The sequence below is a fragment of the Melopsittacus undulatus genome, chromosome 29 (genome assembly GCF_012275295.1).
Source record: "Melopsittacus undulatus isolate bMelUnd1 chromosome 29, bMelUnd1.mat.Z, whole genome shotgun sequence".
Lineage (NCBI taxonomy): Eukaryota > Metazoa > Chordata > Aves > Psittaciformes > Psittaculidae > Melopsittacus > Melopsittacus undulatus.
Genome location: NC_047555.1, coordinates 289,590 through 308,975, shown reverse-complemented (window position 1 = coordinate 308,975; position 19,386 = coordinate 289,590). Strand labels below are relative to the sequence as shown.

General features: G+C 51.9%; 2 protein-coding genes across 4 annotated transcripts; one reads left to right on the top strand and one right to left on the bottom strand.

The window, feature by feature from the left end:
- The first annotated feature begins 596 nt into the window (after positions 1–596).
- SGF29 (SAGA complex associated factor 29) lies at positions 597–12,576 on the top strand. 3 transcript variants are annotated; one of them, XM_034072498.1, is made up of 10 exons: positions 597–711; positions 1,961–2,036; positions 2,479–2,551; positions 3,823–3,887; positions 5,486–5,615; positions 6,872–7,018; positions 8,926–8,961; positions 9,905–9,953; positions 10,096–10,209; positions 12,417–12,576. In XM_034072498.1, exons 1-10 carry the CDS (start codon positions 637–639, stop codon positions 12,531–12,533), a joined length of 882 nt encoding a protein of 293 aa, XP_033928389.1. In that variant the 5' UTR covers positions 597–636; the 3' UTR covers positions 12,534–12,576. The 3 variants fall into 3 exon arrangements, with proteins under 3 accessions (XP_033928389.1, XP_033928388.1, XP_033928390.1); XM_034072497.1 differs by lacking the exon at positions 9,905–9,953 and having other exon boundaries at positions 10,047–10,209; XM_034072499.1 differs by lacking the exons at positions 6,872–7,018; positions 9,905–9,953 and having other exon boundaries at positions 10,047–10,209.
- A 1,361-nt stretch (positions 12,577–13,937) lies between these two features.
- Positions 13,938–18,309, bottom strand: LOC117437838 (structure-specific endonuclease subunit SLX1-like). The gene is made up of 6 exons (XM_034072479.1): positions 18,128–18,309; positions 17,461–17,512; positions 16,102–16,464; positions 14,945–15,072; positions 14,082–14,163; positions 13,938–14,009 (listed from the first exon to the last, which is right to left on the bottom strand). Exons 1-6 carry the CDS (start codon positions 18,274–18,276, stop codon positions 13,938–13,940), a joined length of 846 nt encoding a protein of 281 aa, XP_033928370.1. The 5' UTR covers positions 18,277–18,309.
- Positions 18,310–19,386: the final 1,077 nt, after the last annotated feature.

Genomic DNA, 19,386 nt, shown 5'->3' with positions numbered 1-19,386 from the left:
TCTCTAGGGGTCTCTATGGGTCTCTATAGGTCTCTATAGGTCTCTATAGGTCTCTATGGGTCTCTATAGGTCTCTATAGGTCTCTATAGGTCTCTATGGGGTCTCTATGGGTCTCTATGTGTCTCTATAGGTCTCTATGGGTCTCTATAGGTCTCTATAGGTCTCTATAGGGTCTCTATAGGTCTCTATAGGTCTCTATGGGTCTCTATGGGGCTCTATAGGTCTCTATGGGTCTCTATGGGGCTCTATAGGTCTCTATGGGTCTCTATGGGGCTCTATAGGTCTCTATGGGTCTCTATGGGTCTCTATAGGGTCTCTATAGGTCTCTATAGGTCTCTATAGGTCCCGGTTTGTTCCTGACCCGGCGGCAGCAGCGGCTCCTCTTCCTCGTCCGCCATCGCTGCGTGGTCACATGACCCCTTCTTCCCTCACGTGACCCCATCCCCAGCCAATCACCACTCTCCCCTTCCCCTCAACCAATGAGAGCCCGGACATCCGGGAACCAACCAATGGCATCGCTCGGTGGGCGGGCTCAGGCCGGAAGTGGGCTGAGGAAGAAGAAGCCGCCGCCATTTTACCCCCCCCCCCCCCCTTCAGTTACCTCAGCGCCGCCGCCATCTTGTCCCGTTGGTTTCAATGGCGTTGGTCTCGGCTGACTCCCGCATCGCGGAGCTGCTGGGGGAGCTGCACCAGCTCATCAAACAGACACAGGTAAGCAGCTTTAAAACACCTTGTTTCTCGTTTTTCCCCTTTTTTTCCCGTTTTTTTCCGGTTTTTCCCGTTTTTTTCCCGTTTTGTTTCCGTATTTCCCGTTTTTTCTCGGTTTTCCCCGTTTTTCCCGTTTCTTTTTCCCTTTTTTTCCGGTTTTCCCCGTTTTTTCCCGGTTTTCCTGGTGGTTTCCTGTTGTTTTTCCAGGTTTCCCCGTTTTTCCCGTTTTTTATCGGTTTTTTTTTCCGGTTTCTCCCCGGTTTTCCCGGTTTTTTCCCGTTTTTTGTTCCGTTTTTCTCAGTTTTTTCCCGTTTTTCCCGTTTTTTTCCTGTTTTGTTTGCGTTTTTCCCGGTTGTTTCTCGGTTTTCCCCGTTTTTCCCGTTTCTTTTTCCCTTTTTTTCCGGTTTTCCCCCGTTTTTCCCGGTTTTCCTGGTGGTTTCCTGTTGTTTTTCCGGTGTTTCCCGGTTTTTATCTTTTTTCCGGTTTCCCCCCGTTTTTCCCGGTTTTTTCCTGTTTTTTGTTCCGTTATCCCAATATTTTCTCGCTTTCCCCGTTTTTTCCCGTTTTTTTCCGGTTTTTCCCCTTTTTTCCCGTTTTTCCTCGTTTTTTCCCGTTTTTTTTTCCGGTTTCCCCCCGGTTTTCCCAGTTTTTTCCCGTTTTTTGTTCCGTTTTCCCACTTTTTTCCCGCTTTTCCCGTTTTTCCCTTTTTCCCCCCGATTTTTTCCCGTTTTTCCCGTTTTTTTCCGGTTTTCCCCTTTTTTTCCCGTTTTTCCCCGGTTTTCATACGTTTTTCCCTTTTTTTCGTTTTTTTCCGGTTTTCCCCCTTTTTTCCCAGTTTTTCCCCGTTTTTCCTGGTTTTTCCCTTTTTTTTTCCCCGTTTTTCCCGGCTTTTTTCCCGTTTTTTTCGGTTTTTCCCCGGTTTTTTTCCGGTTTTTCCCGTTTTTCCCGGTTTTTTTTCCGGTGTTTTCCCACTTTCCCCTCGTTTTTCCCGTTTTTTTCCCCGTTTTCCCCCTTTTCTCCCGTCTTTCCCTTTTTTTTCTCTTTTTTTTCGGTTTTCCCCGGTTTTTTCCCGGTTTTTTCCCGTTTTCCCCGTTTTTTTACGGTGTTTTCCCACTTTTCCCCCTTTTTTCCCGTTTTTTCAGTTTTTTCCCCGTGTTTTTACCCGTTTTTCCTGTTTTTTTTCTGGTTTTCCCCCGTTTTTCCCATCTTTCCCCGTTATCTCCCGCTGTCTCCCGTTGTCTCCATGGGGCAGGAGGAGCGCTCCCGCAGCGAACACAACCTCCTCAACATCCAGAAGACCCACGAGAGGATGCAAACCGAGAACAAAAGTAAGGCAAAAAGGGGCAAAATAGGCCAAAAACTAAAAACCAACCCAAAATCCGCCTTAAAACTGCCCCAAAACGCCCGAAATTCGCCTTAAACCGCCTCAAAATGAGGCCGAAACTGCCATAAATCCACCCAAAATCGCTTTAAAACCCCCCCAACCACCTTAAATCTCCCCATATCCACTGGAAATGGGCTTAAAACACCTCGAAAAACACAAAAGCCCCAAATTCACCTGAAATCGCCCCAAAAAGCACCTAAAAGACCCCAAGATCCATTGAGTCCCCCCATAGGCCCCACTTTAACCCCTTGAAATGACCCAAAATAGCCCCGAAATGACCCAAAACCACCCCAAAAGGGCCCATAATAATCCCAAATGACCCAAATTAGCCCAAAATGACCCAAAATCAGCCCAAAATGACCCAAAATCCCCCTTTTTCCCCCCAGTTTCCCCCTATTACCGGACCAAGCTGCGGGGCCTTTACACCACAGCCAAGGCGGACGCAGAGGCCGAGTGCAAGTGAGGCCTGACCCAAAATCCCCCTTTTCCCACCCAAAATTCCCCCTTTTCCACCCAAAATGTTCATTTTTTCACCTAAAAATGTTTCTTTTTCCACCCACATCCCATTTTTCACCTAAATTCCCTTTTTTTCCCATCCAAAATCCCACTTTTCCCCTAAAAATTCATTTTTCCCACCCAAATTCCTCATTTTTTCACCTAAAAATCCCCATTTTTTCCATCCAAAATCCCATTTTCCCCCAAAATTCCCATTTTTTCCCTAAAAATCTGTTTTTTTACCCCACAAATTATTTTTATTCTCTAAAAATTCTGGTTTTCCACCCAAAATTCCCATTTTTCCTCCCAAAATTCCCGTTTTTCCACCCAAAATTCATCTTTTCCCACCTAAATCCCATTTTTCCCCTAAAAACCCCTTTTTCTCCCCCAAATCCCACTTTTCCGCCCCAAATCCTGCATTTCCCCCCATATCCCATCCCCCATATCCCATCCCCCATATCCCATCCCCCCCATATCCCATCCCCCCATATCCCATCCCCCCATATCCCATCCCCCCATATCCCATCCCCATATCCCATCCCCCATATCCCATCCCCCATATCCCATCCCCATATCCCATCCCCCATCCCCCATATCCCATCCCCCATATCCCATCCCCATATCCCATCCCCCCATATCCCATCCCCCATATCCCATCCCCATATCCCATCCCCCATATCCCATCCCCATATCCCATCCCCCATATCCCATCCCCATATCCCATCCCCCATATCCCATCCCCCATATCCCATCCCCCATATCCCATCCCCCATATCCCATCCCCCCCATATCCCATCCCCATATCCCATCCCCATATCCCATCCCCATATCCCATCCCCATATCCCATCCCCCATATCCCATCCCCATATCCCATCCCCCATATCCCATCCCCCATATCCCATCCCCCATATCCCATCCCCCCCATATCCCATCCCCATATCCCATCCCCATATCCCATCCCCATATCCCATCCCCCATATCCCATCCCCCATATCCCATCCCCCCCATATCCCATCCCCCATATCCCATCCCCATATCCCATCCCCCATATCCCATCCCCCATATCCCATCCCCCATATCCCATCCCCCATATCCCATCCCCATATCCCATCCCCCATATCCCATCCCCATATCCCATCCCCCATATCCCATCCCCCCCATATCCCATCCCCCATATCCCATCCCCCATATCCCATCATTCCCCCATATCCATCCCATAATTCCCCATTCCCAGTATCCTGCGCAAGGCCCTGGACAAGATTGCAGAGATCAAATCCCTGCTTGAGGAACGTCGCATAGGTAACAACCCCTGAATTCCCAGTTCATCCCAGTTTGTCCCAGTTTGTCCCAGTTCATCCCAGTTTATCCCCCCTTTATCCCCCTTAATTCCCATTGTATCCCAGTTTGTCCCAGTTTGTCCCAGTTTATCCTGGTTTATCCCGGTTTATCCCCCCTTTATTCCCCTTAATTCCCAGTGTATCCCAGTTTATCCCAGTTTATCCCCTCTTTATCCTCCTTTATCCCCCTTTATTCCCATTGTATCCCAGTTTATCCCACTTTATCCCAGTTTATCCCCCTTAATTCCCATTGTATCCCATTGTATCCCATTGTATCCCATTGTATCCCATTGTATCCCAGTTTATCCCACTTTATCCCAGTTTATCCCCCTTAATTCCCATTGTATCCCATTGTATCCCAGTTTATCCCAGTTTATCCCAGTTTATCCTGGTTTATTCCCCCTTTATCCTTGGTTATCCCACTGTTATCCCTGTTTATTCTGCTTTACCCCCTTTGTCCTGCTCTTCCTGACCTCTGGAATCCCCATTCCCAACCCATGGAATTCCCACCCTCTGGAATTCCCCATTCCCACTCTCTGGGATTCCCATTCCCACCTTTGGAATTCCTATTCCCACCCTCTTTAGTTCTCCATTCCCTGGAATTCCTATTCCCACCCTCTGTAATCCCCATTCCCAAGCCATGGAATTCCCACCCTCTGAAATTCCCATTCCCTGTAATTCCCCATTTCTGATCTCTGTAATTCCCTATTCCCGGTCTCTGGAATCCCCATTCCCAACCTCTGGAATTCCCATTCCTGACCTCTGTAATCCCTATTCCCAACCCATGGAATTCCTGACCTCTGGAATTCCCATTTCCCATTCCCACTCTATATAATCCCCATTCCCGACCATGTAATTCCCACCCTCTGGGATTCCCATTCCCTGTAATTCCCCATTCCCACTCTCTGGAATCCCCATTCCCACTCTCTGTAATCTCCATTCCCAACCCATGGAATTCCCATTCTCTGTAATCCCCATTCCCATTCTCTGGAATCCCCATTCCCACCCTATGGAATTCCCGACCTCTGTAATCCCCGTTCCCACTCTCTATAATCCCCATTCCCAACCTCTGTAACCCCCATTCCCACTCCCTGTAATCCCCGTTCCCACTCTCTATAATCCCCATTCCCAGCCTCTGGAATCCCCATTCCCACTCTCTGGAATCCCCATTCCCGACCTCTGGAATTCCCATTCCCTGTAATTCCCCATTCCCGGTCTCTGGAATCCCCATTCCCACCCCTGTAATTCCCACTCTCTGGAATTCCCCATTCCCTATTCCCACCCTCTGTAATCCCCATTCCCACCCCCTGGAATTCCCACCCTCTGGAATTCCCATTCCCTGTAATTCCCCATTCCTGATCTCTGTAATCCCCATTCCCACCCCCTGTAATTCCCACTCTCTGGAATTCCCCATTCCCACCCTCTGGGATTCCCATTCCCCATTCCTGGTCTCTGGAATCCCCATTCCCAACCTCTGGAATTCCCTATTCCCATTCCCTGTAACCCCCATTCCCAATCCCCATCCCCCCCCCATGTAATTCCCGATGTCTGGAATTGCAGCCGCTAAGATCGCCGGCATCTACTCCGAGGCGGAGCCTCCGCGCAAGACCATGCGCAGGGGAGTGCTGATGACCCTGCTGCAGCAGTCAGCCATGACACTGCCCCTGTGGATCGGGAAGCCGGGAGAGAAGTAGGGAATGCACCAGGAATATGGGGTTGGGGGTGGGAATTCGTGGATTTTGGGTGGAAATTTGAGGAATTTGGGTGGAAAAATGGGGGTTTTGGGTGGAAATTGGTGGAATTTGGTGGAAATTCATGGAATTTGGGTAGAAGTTCATGGAATTTCGGTGGAAATTCGTGGCTTTTGGGTGGAAATTCCTGGATGTTGGGTGGAAAAATGTGGGTTTTGGGTGGTGAAATGTGGATTTTGGGTGGTAATTCATAAGTTTTGTGCAGAAATTCATGGAATTTGGGTGGAAATTCGTGGAGTTTGGGTGGAAAAATGAGGGTTTTAGGTGGAAATTCGTGGGTTTTCAGTAGAAATTAATGGAATTTGGGTGAAAATTCCTGGATTTTGGGTGGAAATTCATGGAATTTGGGTGGAAAAATGGGGGTTTGGGTGGAAAAATGTGGGGTTTGGGTGGAAATTCATGGATTTTGGGTGGAAATTCGTGGAATTTGGGTGGAAATTCATGGATTTTGGGTGGAAAAATGGGGGTTTTGGGTGGGATTTCGTGGATTTTGGGTGGAAATTAATGGAATTCGGGTGGAAAAATGTGGGGTTTGGGTGGAAATTCGTGGGTTTTCAGTGGAAATTCATGGAATTTGGGTGGAAAAATATGGGTTTTGGGTGGGAAAATGTGAGTTTTGGGTGGAAATTCGTAGGTTTTGGGTAGAAATTCCTGGAATTTGGGTGGAAAAATGTGGGTTTTGGGTGGAAATTCGTGGATTTTGGGTGGGAAAATGTGGGTTTTGGGGGAGAATTCATGGGTTTTGGGTGGGAAAATGGGGGATTTGGGTGGAAAAATAGGGGGTTTGGGTGGAAATTAGTGGGTTTTGGTTAGAAATTCATGGAATTTGGGTGGAAATTCATGGGTTTTGGATGGAAATTCATGGATTTTGGGTGGAAAAATGTGGATTTTGGATGGAAAACTGGGGGTTTTGGGTGGAAAAATGGGGGTTTTGGGTGGGATTTCGTGGAATTTGGGTGGAAATTAATGGAATTTGGGTGGAAATTTGTGGAATTTAGGTGGAAATTCGTGGATTTTGGGTGGAAATTCATGGAATTTGGGTGGAAATTTGTGGATTTTGGGCGGAAAAATGTGGATTTTGGGTGGAAATTTGTGGGTTTTGGGTGGAAAAATGTGGGGTTTGGGTGCAAATGTCATTCCCATTATCCCAGTGTAATCCCAGTACTCCCAGTCTCACCCCCATCCCCTGTCCCAGGCCCCCCCCTCTCTGTGGAGCTGTCCCAGCTGCAGGTGACTACGTGGCCAAGCCAGGGGACAAGGTGGCAGCAAGAGTGAAGGCTCTGGAGGGGGATGAGCAGTGGATCCTGGCTGAGGTGGTGAGCTACAGCCACGCTGCCAACAAGTGAGACACCAAATACACACCAAAATCACCCAAAAATGACCCAAAAATCACCTAAAATACCCCAAAAACGGCCCGAAATGACCCAAAATACCCCCAAAATGGTCCAAAATAGTCCAAAATCGGCCCAAAATCACCCAAAATAGGTCCAAAATGACCAAAATCATCCAGAATAGCCCCAAAATAGCCCCAAAATCACCCCAAGTGCCCCTAAAATGGTCCAAAATTGGCCCAAAATGACCCAAAATAGGCCCAAAATGACCCAAAATGGTCCAAAATAGGCTCAAAATGACACAAAATCAGACTAAAATCACCCAAAATCGGTTCAAAATCACCCAAACTTGGCCCAAAATCACACAAAATAGGACCAAAATGACCCAAAATACACCAAAATCACCCAAAATACCCTCAAAGTCACCCAAAATACCCTCAAAATCACCCAAAATGGACCAAAATCACCCAAAATACCCCCAAAATTGGCCCAAAATGGTCCAAATCTGACCAAATTGACCCAACAGCCCTGGCAGGGGATGAGCAGTGGATCCTGGCCACGCTGCCAACAAGTGAGACACCCCAAATACACCCAAATACAGCCAAAATGACCCCAAAATGACCCAAAAATCACCTAAAATACCCCAAAAACGGCCCAAAATACCCACAAAATGGTCCAAAATAGTGCAAAATCGGCCCAAAATCACCCAAAATAGGCCCAGAATGACCCAATATCACCCCAAATACCCCTAAAATGGTCCAAAATCGGCCCCAAATCACCCAAAATTGGCCCAAAATGACCCAACATCAGCCCAAAATGGCCGAAAATGGTCCAAAATCGGACCAGAATTGGCCCAAAATGACCCAGAATCGTCCCAAAATGACCCAAAATCGGACTAAAATCACCCAAAATCAGTTCAAAATCACCCAAAATTGGCCCAAAATCACCCAAAATAGGCCCAAAACAGCCCAAAATGACCCAGAATAGGCTCCAAATGACCAAAATGACCCAAAATAGGCTGAAAATAGCCCCAAAACAGCCCAAATAGCCCATAAATGGTCTAAATCTGACCAAAATGACCCAAAATAGCCAAAAAATGGTTCAAAACTGAGCAAAATAAACCAAAATAGCACAAAAAATAGCCAAAATCTGATCTAAATGACCCTAAATAGCCCCAAAATCACCCAAAATACCCTCAAAATACCCCCAAAACTGACCAAAATACCCCCAAAATCACCCAACATACCCTCAAAACTGCCCAAAATCACCCAAAATAGCCCCAAAACAGACCAAAATCACCCAAAATACCCTCAAAATCACACAAAATTGGCCCAAAACAACCCAAAATTTGCCCAAAATTGGCCAAAATCGGCCCAAAATCACCCAAAATGAGCCAAAATCACCCAAAATGAGCCAAAATCACCCAAAATACCCCCAAAATAGCCACAAGAAGGACCAAAATCCCCCAAAATAGCCCCAAAATGGTCCAAAATCACCCAAAACGTGCAAAAATAGACCCAAAATGACCTAAAATTGGCCCCAAATGACCCAAAACAGCCCCAAATGGCCCAAAATAGGCCCTAAACAGTCCAAATCTGATCATAATGATCAAAAATAGCAAAAAATAGTTGAAAGCTGAGCAAAATGAGCCAAAATAGCTCAAAAATAACCCAAATTTGATCTAAATGAACAAATATAGGCCCAAAATGACCCAAAACAGCCCAAAATAGGCTCAAAATGACCCAAACCAGCCCATAAACGCATTAAATCTGCGCTAAATGAACCAAAACAGCCCAAAATACCCCAAAATGCTCCAAACCTGAGCAAAATGAACCCAAATAGCACAAAAATAGCCCAAATCTGATTGAAATGACCCAAAATGTCCCTTTTTGACCCCATTTTGGGTTCCTCTCCACAGGTACGAGGTCGATGACATCGATGAAGAGGGCAAAGAGTGAGTGTGGCCCCTCCCCCGCCCCATAGCACCCTATAGACCCCATAGAGACCCCATAGAGCCCTATAGAGACCCCATAGAGACCCCATAGAGCCCTATAGAGACCCCATAGAGACCCCATAGAGCCCCATAGAGACCCCATAGAGCCCTATAGAGACCCATAGAGCCCCATAGAGACCCCATAGAGTCCTATAGAGACCCATAGAGACCAATAGAGCCCCATAGAGACCCCATAGAGCCCTATAGAGACCCATAGAGCCCCATAGAGACCCCATAGAGCCCTATAGAGACCCCATAGAGACCCCATAGAGCCCTATACAGATCCCTTAGCCCCTCATAGCCAACCATAGCCCCCCACAGACCCTTATAGATACCCCATAGACCCCAGTAGAGCCTGTAGACCCCTACAGGACCCCATAGATCCCTACAGAGCCCCATAGACCCCTATAGGACCCCCACAGACCCCCATAGAGCCCCATAGACCCCTATAGGACCCCCACAGACCCCCATAGAGCCCCATAGACCCCTATAGGAACCCCATAGACCCCTATAGAGCCCCATAGAGCCCCATAGACCCCTATAGGAACCCCACAGACCCCAATAGGAACCCCATAGAGACCCATAGCACCCCACATCACCCATGCCCCCACAGGCGGCACACCCTGAGCCGGCGCCGCATCATCCCACTGCCCCAATGGAAGACGAACCCCTATAGGAACCCCATAGAGCCCTATAGGAACCCCATAGACCCCTATAGACACCCCATAGAGCCCTATAGACACCCCATAGAGCCCCATAGACCCCTATAGGAGCCCCATAGACACCTATAGACACCCCATAGACCCCTATAAAGCCCCATAGAGCCCTATAGGAACCCCATAGGGCCCTATAGGAACCCCATAGACCCCTATAGGAACCCTATAGCGCCCCATACCCCCCACAGGCGGCACACCCTGAGCCGGCGCCGCATCATCCCCCTGCCCCAATGGAAGATGAACCCCTATAGGAACCCCATAGAGCCCTATAGGAACCCCATAGACCCCTATAGGAACCCATAGCGCCCTATAGCATCCATACCCCCACAGACGGCACACCCTAAGCCGGCGCCGCATCATCCCCCTGCCCCAATGGAAGACGAACCCAGAGACGGACCCAGAGGCTCTGTTCCAACGGGAGCAGCTGGTGCTGGCCCTATACCCACAGACCACCTGCTTCTATAGGGCACTGATACATGCACCACCCCAAAGGGTAAGTGTATGGGGTTAGGGTTCTATAGGGCACTGATACATGCACCACCCCAAAGGGTAAGTGTATGGGGTTAGGGTTCTATAGGGCACTGATACATGCACCACCCCAAAGGGTGAGTGTATGGGGTTAGGGTTCTATAGGGCACTGATACATGCACCACCCCAAAGGGTGAGTGTATGGGGTTAGGGTTCTATAGGGCACTGATACATGCACCGCCCCAAAGGGTGAGTGTATGGGGTTAGGGTTCTATAGGGCACTGATACATGCACCGCCCCAAAGGGTGAGTGTATGGGGTTAGGGTTCTATAGGGCACTGATACATGCACCACCCCAAAGGGTGAGTGTATGGGGTTAGGGTTCTATAGGGCACTGATACATGCGCCACCCCAAAGGGTAAGTGTATGGGGTTAGGGTTCTATAGGGCACTGATACATGCACCACCCCAAAGGGTAAGTGTATGGGGTTAGGGTTCTATAGGGCACTGATACATGCGCCCCCACAGAGGGTGAGTGTATGGGGTTAGGGTTCTATAGGGCACTGATACATGCACCCCCACAGAGGGTGAGTGTATGGGGTTAGGGTTCTATAGGGCACTGATACATGCACCACCCCAAAGGGTGAGTGTATGGGGTTAGGGTTCTATAGGGCACTGATACATGCGCCCCCACAGAGGGTGAGTGTATGGGGTTAGGGTTCTATAGGGCACTGATACATGCACCGCCCCAAAGGGTAAGTGTATGGGGTTAGGGTTCTATAGGGCACTGATACATGCGCCCCCACAGAGGGTAAGTGCTATGGGGTTAGGGTTCTATAGGGCACTGATACATGCACCCCCACAGAGGGTAAGTGTATGGGGTTAGGGTTCTATAGGGCACTGATACATGCACCCCCACAGAGGGTGAGTGTATGGGGTTAGGGTTCTATAGGGCACTGATACATGCACCGCCCCAAAGGGTAAGTGTATGGGGTTAGGGTTCTATAGGGCACTGATACATGCACCACCCCAAAGGGTGAGTGTATGGGGTTAGGGTTCTATAGGGCACTGATACATGCACCCCCACAGAGGGTGAGTGTATGGGGTTAGGCTTCTATAGGGCACTGATACATGCACCGCCCCAAAGGGTGAGTGTGCTATGGGTTAGGGTTCTATAGGGCACTGATACATGCACCACCCCAAAGGGTAAGTGCTATGGGTTAGGGTTCTATAGGGCACTGATACATGCACCCCCACAGAGGGTAAGTGTATGGGGTTAGGGTTCTATAGGGCACTGATACATGCACCGCCCCAAAGGGTGAGTGTATGGGGTTAGGGTTCTATAGGGCACTGATACATGCACCCCCACAGAGGGTGAGTGTATGGGGTTAGGGTTCTATAGGGCACTGATACATGCGCCCCCACAGAGGGTGAGTGTATGGGGTTAGGGTTCTATAGGGCACTGATACATGCACCCCCACAGAGGGTGAGTGTATGGGGTTAGGGTTCTATAGGGCACTGATACATGCACCCCCACAGAGGGTGAGTGTATGGGGTTAGGGTTCTATAGGGCACTGATACATGCACCACCCCAAAGGGTGAGTGTATGGGGTTAGGGTTCTATAGGGCACTGATACATGCACCCCCACAGAGGGTGAGTGTGCTATGGGTTAGGGTTAGGGTTAGGCTTCTATAGGGCACAGAGGGTGAGGGTTATGGGGTGGGGATGGGATGGGAATGGGAATAGGAATGCAGTGGGATGGGAATAGGAACAAGATGGGATGGGAATGGGGATGGGAATATGATGGGAATGGGATTGGGAATGGGGATGAAGATGGGGTGGAAATGGGATGGGGATGAGGATGGGAATGGGATGGGAATGCAGTGGGAATGGGAATAGGAATAGGAACAAGATGGGATGGGAATGGGATTGAATGGGGTGGGAATGAGAAGGGGATGGGAATGAGAATAGGATGCGATGGGATGGGAATGGGATGGGATGGGAATGGGATGGGAATGGGATGGGAATGGGGATGGGAATGGGATGGGATGGGGATGGGAATGGGATGGGAATGGGATGGGAATGGGGATGGGAATGGGAATGGGATGGGATGGGGATGGGAATGGGATGGGATGGGAATGGGGATGGGAATGGGGATGGGGATGGAGGCAAGGGACCGGAAGTGGGAGGTGACTTCCGGCACGTGACCCGGAAGTGACGTCATCACCGTCAGCCGCAGGACGACTACTCGGTGCTGTTTGAGGACACGTCATACGCGGACGGTTACTCCCCCCCCCTGAACGTGGCTCAGCGCTATGTGGTGGCCTGCAGGGAGAGCAGGAAGAAGTGACCCAAAATGGGGTGAAAATGAGGGAAAATGGGCAAAAATGGGGGGGAAATGGTGGAAAACAGGGGGGGAAATGGGGAAATGGTGAAAAAATGGGGAAAATTGGTCAAAAAATGGGGAAAATCGGCCCAAATATGGGGAAAATAGGGTCTGCAGGGAGAGCAGGAAGAAGTGATCCAAAATGGGGTGAAAATGAGGGAAAATGGGCAAAAATGGGGGGGAAATGGTGGAAAACAGGGGGGGAAATGGGGAAATGGTGAAAAAATGGGGAAAATTGGTCAAAAAATGGGGAAAATCGGCCCAAATATGGGGAAAATAGGGTCTGCAGGGAGAGCAGGAAGAAGTGATCCAAAATGGGGTGAAATCGAGGGGAAATGGGCAAAAATGGGTGGGAAAATGGGGAAAAACAGGGGGGGAAATGGGGAAATGGTGAAAAAATGGGGAAAATCGGTCAAAAAATGGGGAAAATCAGCCCAAAAATGGGGAAAATCAGACAAAATATGGGGAAAATAGGGTCTGTAGGGAGAGCAGGAAGAAGTGACCTGAAATGGGGTGAAAATGAGCGAAAATGGGCAAAAATGGGTGGGAAAATGGGAAAAAATGGAAGGGAAATTGGGAAAGGGTAAAAAAATGGGGAAAATTGGTCAAAAAATGGGGAAAATCAGACAAATTATGGCAAAAATAGGGGAAAATAGGGTCTGTAGGGAGAGCAGGAAGAAGTGACCCGAAATGGGGTGAAAATGAGCGAAAACGGGCAAAAATGGGTGGAAAAATGAGGGGGAAATGGGGGAATGGTGAAAAAACAGGAAAAATTGGTCAAAAAATGGGGAAAATCTGACAAAATATTGCGAAAATAGGGAAAAAAATGAAGTGACCCAAAATGGGGTGAAACTGAGCAAAAATGGGCAAAAATGGGTGGAAAAATGGGGGAAAATGGCATGGAAATGGGGAAAAGGGAGGAAATGGGTTAAAAAGGCTGAAAATGGGGGAAAAAAGATGGGAAAAGTAGGAAAAAAATGGGAAGTGTAAAAAATGGGGTGAAAAATGGGGAAAATGGGCAAAACGCAGGGAAATGGGCAGAGAAAGGGGGAAAATGGGCAAAATAAAGGGGTGGATTTGGGGGATGGGGGAAGAAGGGAGATGGGGCAAGGAAATGGGGAAAAATGACCCGAAAATAAAGAAAAATGGTAAAAACGAGTGAAAACTGGGTGAAAAATGAGGAAAATGGGAAAAAATGGGGAAAAAAGGGGGTCAGGGCCTATTTCCATTAACCCTGGGGTCCATTTTGCCCCAAAATCGACTCTTTTTGCCCCAAAATGGCCCCAAATACGACCCAAAAGCAGGAGGAAAGAGAGAAACAAGACCCTGACATCATCGATGACGTCATCAGTGACGTCATCTACACCTTTATTGAGCGTCAATGGACAGGAGGGCGGAGCCAAGGGGAGGCCCCGCCCCCTGTGACGTCAGCGCTGGAGCCTATGGGGGGAGAGAAGGCATCAGAGGGGGCGGGGTCTAAAGGGGGCGGGGCATGGAGGGGGCGGGGCTTACATGGGGCTCCGCCCCCTCGATGACGTCACACTCGCCGAGGCTGTAGCGAATGAGGTCGCCCCACAGGAGGTGGGTGTGGCAGCTGGGGGGGAGGGGGTCAGAGGTCAGGGTCACGCCCCCTTCCATACGGGGCCCAGCCATTGGTTGTTGCCATAGCAACAAGGCCAGCCCCATAGAAACCCCGTTAATAAGCTCCGCCCCATAGAAACCCTATTAGCATCAAGCCCCGCCCATCATCAACCTCATTAGCATAGAAGCCCCGCCCGTCATCAACCTCATTAGCATACAAGCCCCACCCTTTAGCAACCCCCTTAGCAACAATCCCGGCCCCTTAGCAACCTCTTTACAAGCCACGCCCATTATCAACCTCATTAGCATCCAAGCCCCGCCCCTCAGCAACCCCCTTAGAGCAAGCCCCGCCCCCTAGCATCAAACCCCTCCCCTTAGCAACCACATTAGATCAAGCCCCCCCCCTTAGCAACCTCCTTAGCATTAATCCCTGTCCTTAGAACAAGCCCCGCCCCTTAGCAAGCTCATTAGCATACAAGCGCCTCCCCTTAGCATCCCCTTATCCTTGTGTTATCCCTTAGCAACGCCCCTAAAACAAGCTCCGCCCCATGGAAACCACCATAGAATCAAGCCCCGCCCCTTAACTCCCTTAGCAACAAGCCCCGCCCCTTAGCAACCCATTCACAAGCCCCGCCCATTAACAACCTCATTAGCATCCAAGCCCCGCCCATTAACAACCTCATTAGCATCCAAGCCCCGCCCCTTAGCAACGTCCTTAGCCCTAAGCCCCACCCCTTAGCAACCCCCTTACAAGCCCCGCCCATTAACCTCATTAGCATACAAGCCCCGCCCACCTGGGGCAGGCCCCGCCCACCGGCAGCAGCTCTCTGGGCTCATGGTGCAGGAAGCTCCGTGCCAGGCATGGGGGATGGGCAGCCATGGGGCAGGGGGGGCGGGGACAGCGCAGGGGGGGCGGGGCCGGCTGGGGAAGGGGCGGGGCTTAGGGGAGCCACGCCCCTTCCCATTGAGAGCCATTGGGTGAACCCCTCCCCACACCCCTATTGTCCATTAGAGCTCCGCCCCCTGTAGCCACGCCCATCGAAGCCCCTCCCCTTCCATAGCCCCGCCCTCTTTAGCCCCACCCTCTAACCCCCACCCCCTGCCATAGCCCCCATTAAGCTCCGCCCCTTATAGAACCCTCTTTACGCCCCACCCCTTTAAGCCCCGCCCCCTACAACCGTGCCCCTCCCATAGCCCCATTGAACGCCCCATAGCCCCTCCCTCCCTTAAGCCCCGCCCCTTCCATACAGCCCATTAAGCCCCGCCCTCTTCAGGCCCCACCCCTTCAAGCCCCACCCACTGTAAGCTCCGCCCCTTCCATAGCTCCCTTTAAGCCCCGCCCCTTCTATAGCCCCTATTTAAGCCCCACCCCCATAGGCCCCTCCCCTCCCATAGCCCCTTCTTTAAGCCCCTGCCCCTTTAAGTCCACCCCTTTAAGCCCCGCCCCTTCTATAGTCCCCTCTTTAAGCCCCACCCCCTTTAAGCCCTGACCATTCCATACCCCATATTTAAGCCCCGCCCCCTTTTGGCCCCTCCCCTCCCATAGCCCCCTCCAAGCCCCGCCCCTTTAAGCCCCACCCCTTCCATAGCCCATTTAAGCCCCACCCTCTTAGGCCCCTCCCCTCCCATAGCCCCCTCTTTAAGCCCCACCCCCTTTAAGCCCTGCCCCTTCCATAGCCCCCTTTAAGCCCCGCCCCTTTTAAGCCCCGCCCCTTCCATAGTCCCCTCTTTAAGCCCCACCCCCTTTAAGCCCCACCCCTTCTAGACCCCCTATTTAAGCCCCTCCCCCTTTAAGCCCCGCCCCTTCCATAGTCCCCTCTTTAAGCCCCACCCCCTTTAAGCCCCTCCCATCCCATATCCCTCTCCAAGCCCCGCCCCCTTATCCAAGCCCCTCCCCCTCCAAGCCCCGCCCCCTCCAAGCCCCGCCCCCTCCCCAAGCCCCTCCCCTCACCCCGCACCCCTCCCCGCACACAGCGCACGCAGGGGTGGGCGTGTCCTCCTCCTCGGTGGGCGTGGCCTCCGCTCCGAGGGGGCGTGGCCTCCTCCTCCGGCCCCGCCCCCCTTTGCCCTTGGGGGGGGTCAGCGGCCCCTCCTCCTGCACCACGTGAGGGGGCGGGGCCGGGAGCAGCGGGGGGCGGGGCCCCGGCAGGGGGCGGAGCCAGCGCAGGCGCAGTGGGAGGCGGGACCAGGGCGGGGCCCGCAGGAGGAGGGGCAGCACCCGCAGGGCGAAGCTGATTGGCTGCTCCCGGGGTCGCCGCGGGGTCACGGGGGGGAGGCGGCGGGAGAGGGAGGGGTGCTGCCACGCCCACTCGAACTGCGGTGTGGGAGGGGGGGAGGGGTCACGTGGGGGGCGGGGCTATGGGGGGCTATGGGATCTATGGGATCAATGGGATCTATGGGGCTGGATGGGGTCTATGGGTATCAATGGGATCTATGGGGGTCAATGGGGATCAATGGGGTCTATGGGGATCAATGGGGTCTACAGGGGTCAATGGGGTCTATGGGGATCAATGGGGTCTACAGGGGTCAATGGGGTCTATGGGGATCAATGGGGTCTATGGGGATCAATGGGGTCTATGGGGGTCTATGGGGTCTATGGGGGTCAATGGGGTCTATGGGGATCAATGGGGTCTATGGGGGTCAATGGGGTCTATGGGGATCAATGGGGTCTATGGGGGTCAATGGGGATCTATGGGGTCTATGGGGATCAATGGGGTCTATGGGGATCTATGGGATCTATGGGGTCTATGGGGTCTATGGGGATCTATGGGATCTATGGGGTCTATGGGGTCTATGGGGCTGGATGGGGTCTATGGGGATCTATGGGGTCTATGGGGATCTATGGGGTCTATGGGGTCTATGGGGCTGTATGGGGTCTATGGGGATCAATGGTGTCTATGGGGTCTATGGGGATTAATGGGGTCTATGGGGATCAATGGGGTCTATGGGACTGGATGGGGTCTATGGGGATTGATGGTATGTATGGGGCTGGAAATGGTTTATGGGGATTAATGGGTTCTATGGGGCTGGATGGGGTCTGTGGGGCTGGATGGGATCAATGGGGATCAATGGGGTCTATGGGGATCAATGGAGTCTATGGGGGTCAATGGGGTCTATGGGGTCTATGGGGATCAATGGGGTCTATGGGGCAGGGCCTTGTGAGGGGCGTGGCTATAAAAGGGGGCGTGGCCAACGAATGGGCAAGGAGCTTACAGTGGGTGGGGCTTAAAGGGGGCGGGGCTTAAGTCCGAGGGGGCGTGGCCTGGGCGGGGTCACGTGACGGGGGGGGGGGGGGGGGGGCGGGGCTCACCCTCAGCGCCGCCACGTCCGACGGGAAGCCATAGACGTAGAGCTCCATCTCCCTGTGACGTCACCGCTCACTTCCGGTCACCCATAAACCCCGCCCACCCCTCCCCCAAGCCCCGCCCCTCAGCAAAGCCCCTCCCCTCACTCACCATGGCCCCGCCCTTCTCCCAAGCCCCGCCCCTCCGTCCCAAGCCCCGCCCCTCACTCCACACGGCCCCGCCCTTCTCCCAAGCCCCGCCCCCTCACTATGGCCCCGCCCCTCACTCCCCATGGCCCCGCCCCCTTCCCCAAGCCCCGCCGCCCTCCCAAGTCCCGCCCAACACTCACAACGGCCCCGCCCCCACCCAAGCCCCGCCCCTCTCCATGTCCCCGCCCCCTCCCAAGCCCCGCCCCCCTCCCCAAGCCCCGCCCCAGCCCCTACCCTCACTATGGCCCCGCCCCCTCCCAAGCCACGCCCACCCCTCCCCAAGCCCCGCCCTCCCAAGCCTCGCCCCTCAACAAAGCCCCTCCCCTCACTCCCCATGGCCCCGCCCCTCCAAAACCCCGCCCCTCACTATCCACTGCCACGCCCCCTCCCAAGCCCCGCCCCTCACCATGGCCCTCCCCTAACTCATTATGGCCCCGCCCCTCCCAAGCCCCGCCCATCCATCAAAGCCCCTCCCCTCACTCACCATGGCCCCGCCCTCGCCGTCCGCCTGGCCCCGCCCTTGCCCCGCCCCCCGTTGTGCTGACGTAACCGCCGCGCAGGCGCCACCGTGAACCCGACGTAGGCGGCCCCGCCCCGCGCGCGCAGCGCGTACACCGCGCGCAGCCGCGCCATGGGCCCACAGTGCACCGCGGCCGGAAGCAAGATGGCGGCGACCACAATGCACCGCGGGTTGGGCGGGGACAAGATGGCGGCGCCCAATGTACCCACAATGCATTGGGGATGTACGGAGACAAGATGGCGGCGCCCATGTGAAACGGTGAGTGTACGGGTACAAGATGGCGGCGCCATTTTTACCCATAATGCACCGCGGGTTGTACGGATACAAGATGGCGGCGCCCTCTTACCCACAATGCACCGCGGGTTGTACGGCACAAGATGGCGGCGCCCATGTGAAACGGTGAGTGTACGGATACAAGATGGCGGCGCTCTTTTACCCACAATGCACCGCGGGTTGTACGGACGCAAGATGGCGGCGCCCGTGTGGCAACGGTGGGGGGGGTAGGGATATAAGATGGCGGCGCTCTTTAACCCACAATGCACCGGGGGTTGGGCGGATAAAGATGGCGGCATCCAGCTGGCAAGGGTGGGTGTACGGACGCAAGATGGCGGCGCCCAATGTACCCACAATGCACCGCGGCGGCTCAGTACACCCCATAGCCCCATATATGGGGGTCAATGCAACCAATAGGGCTCAAATATGGGACCTTGTGCCCCATAGCACCCGTATATGGGAGCCAGTGCACCCCATAGCCTGATATATGGGGGTCAATGCCCCCCATAGCACACATATATGGGAGACACTCTGCCCCATAGCACCCATATATGGGGGTCATGACTGTAGCCATAGCTGGGAATGATGTATATAATAGATATATAATATATATATATATGAATGGGATGGACGTAACCAGATACAACCTATACATACACATTAGATATCCTATATATAATATAATATATATATTCTATATAACACAATTTGTCTCTATTGAGCTTCAATTTTGTTCCCATAATTGTTCCTATATTGTTATAATTTTTTATTTTCTCTAAAATATTTTATATAATATTTTATATTTATTTTTATATAATATTATACATAATATATCTTATATTTTATATCATTCTTATCATTTTCTTATAACTCTTTATAATTACGTGTTCATTTTATATAAATATTATAAACTTATAACATTATAAATATAATATATATATAAAAATATA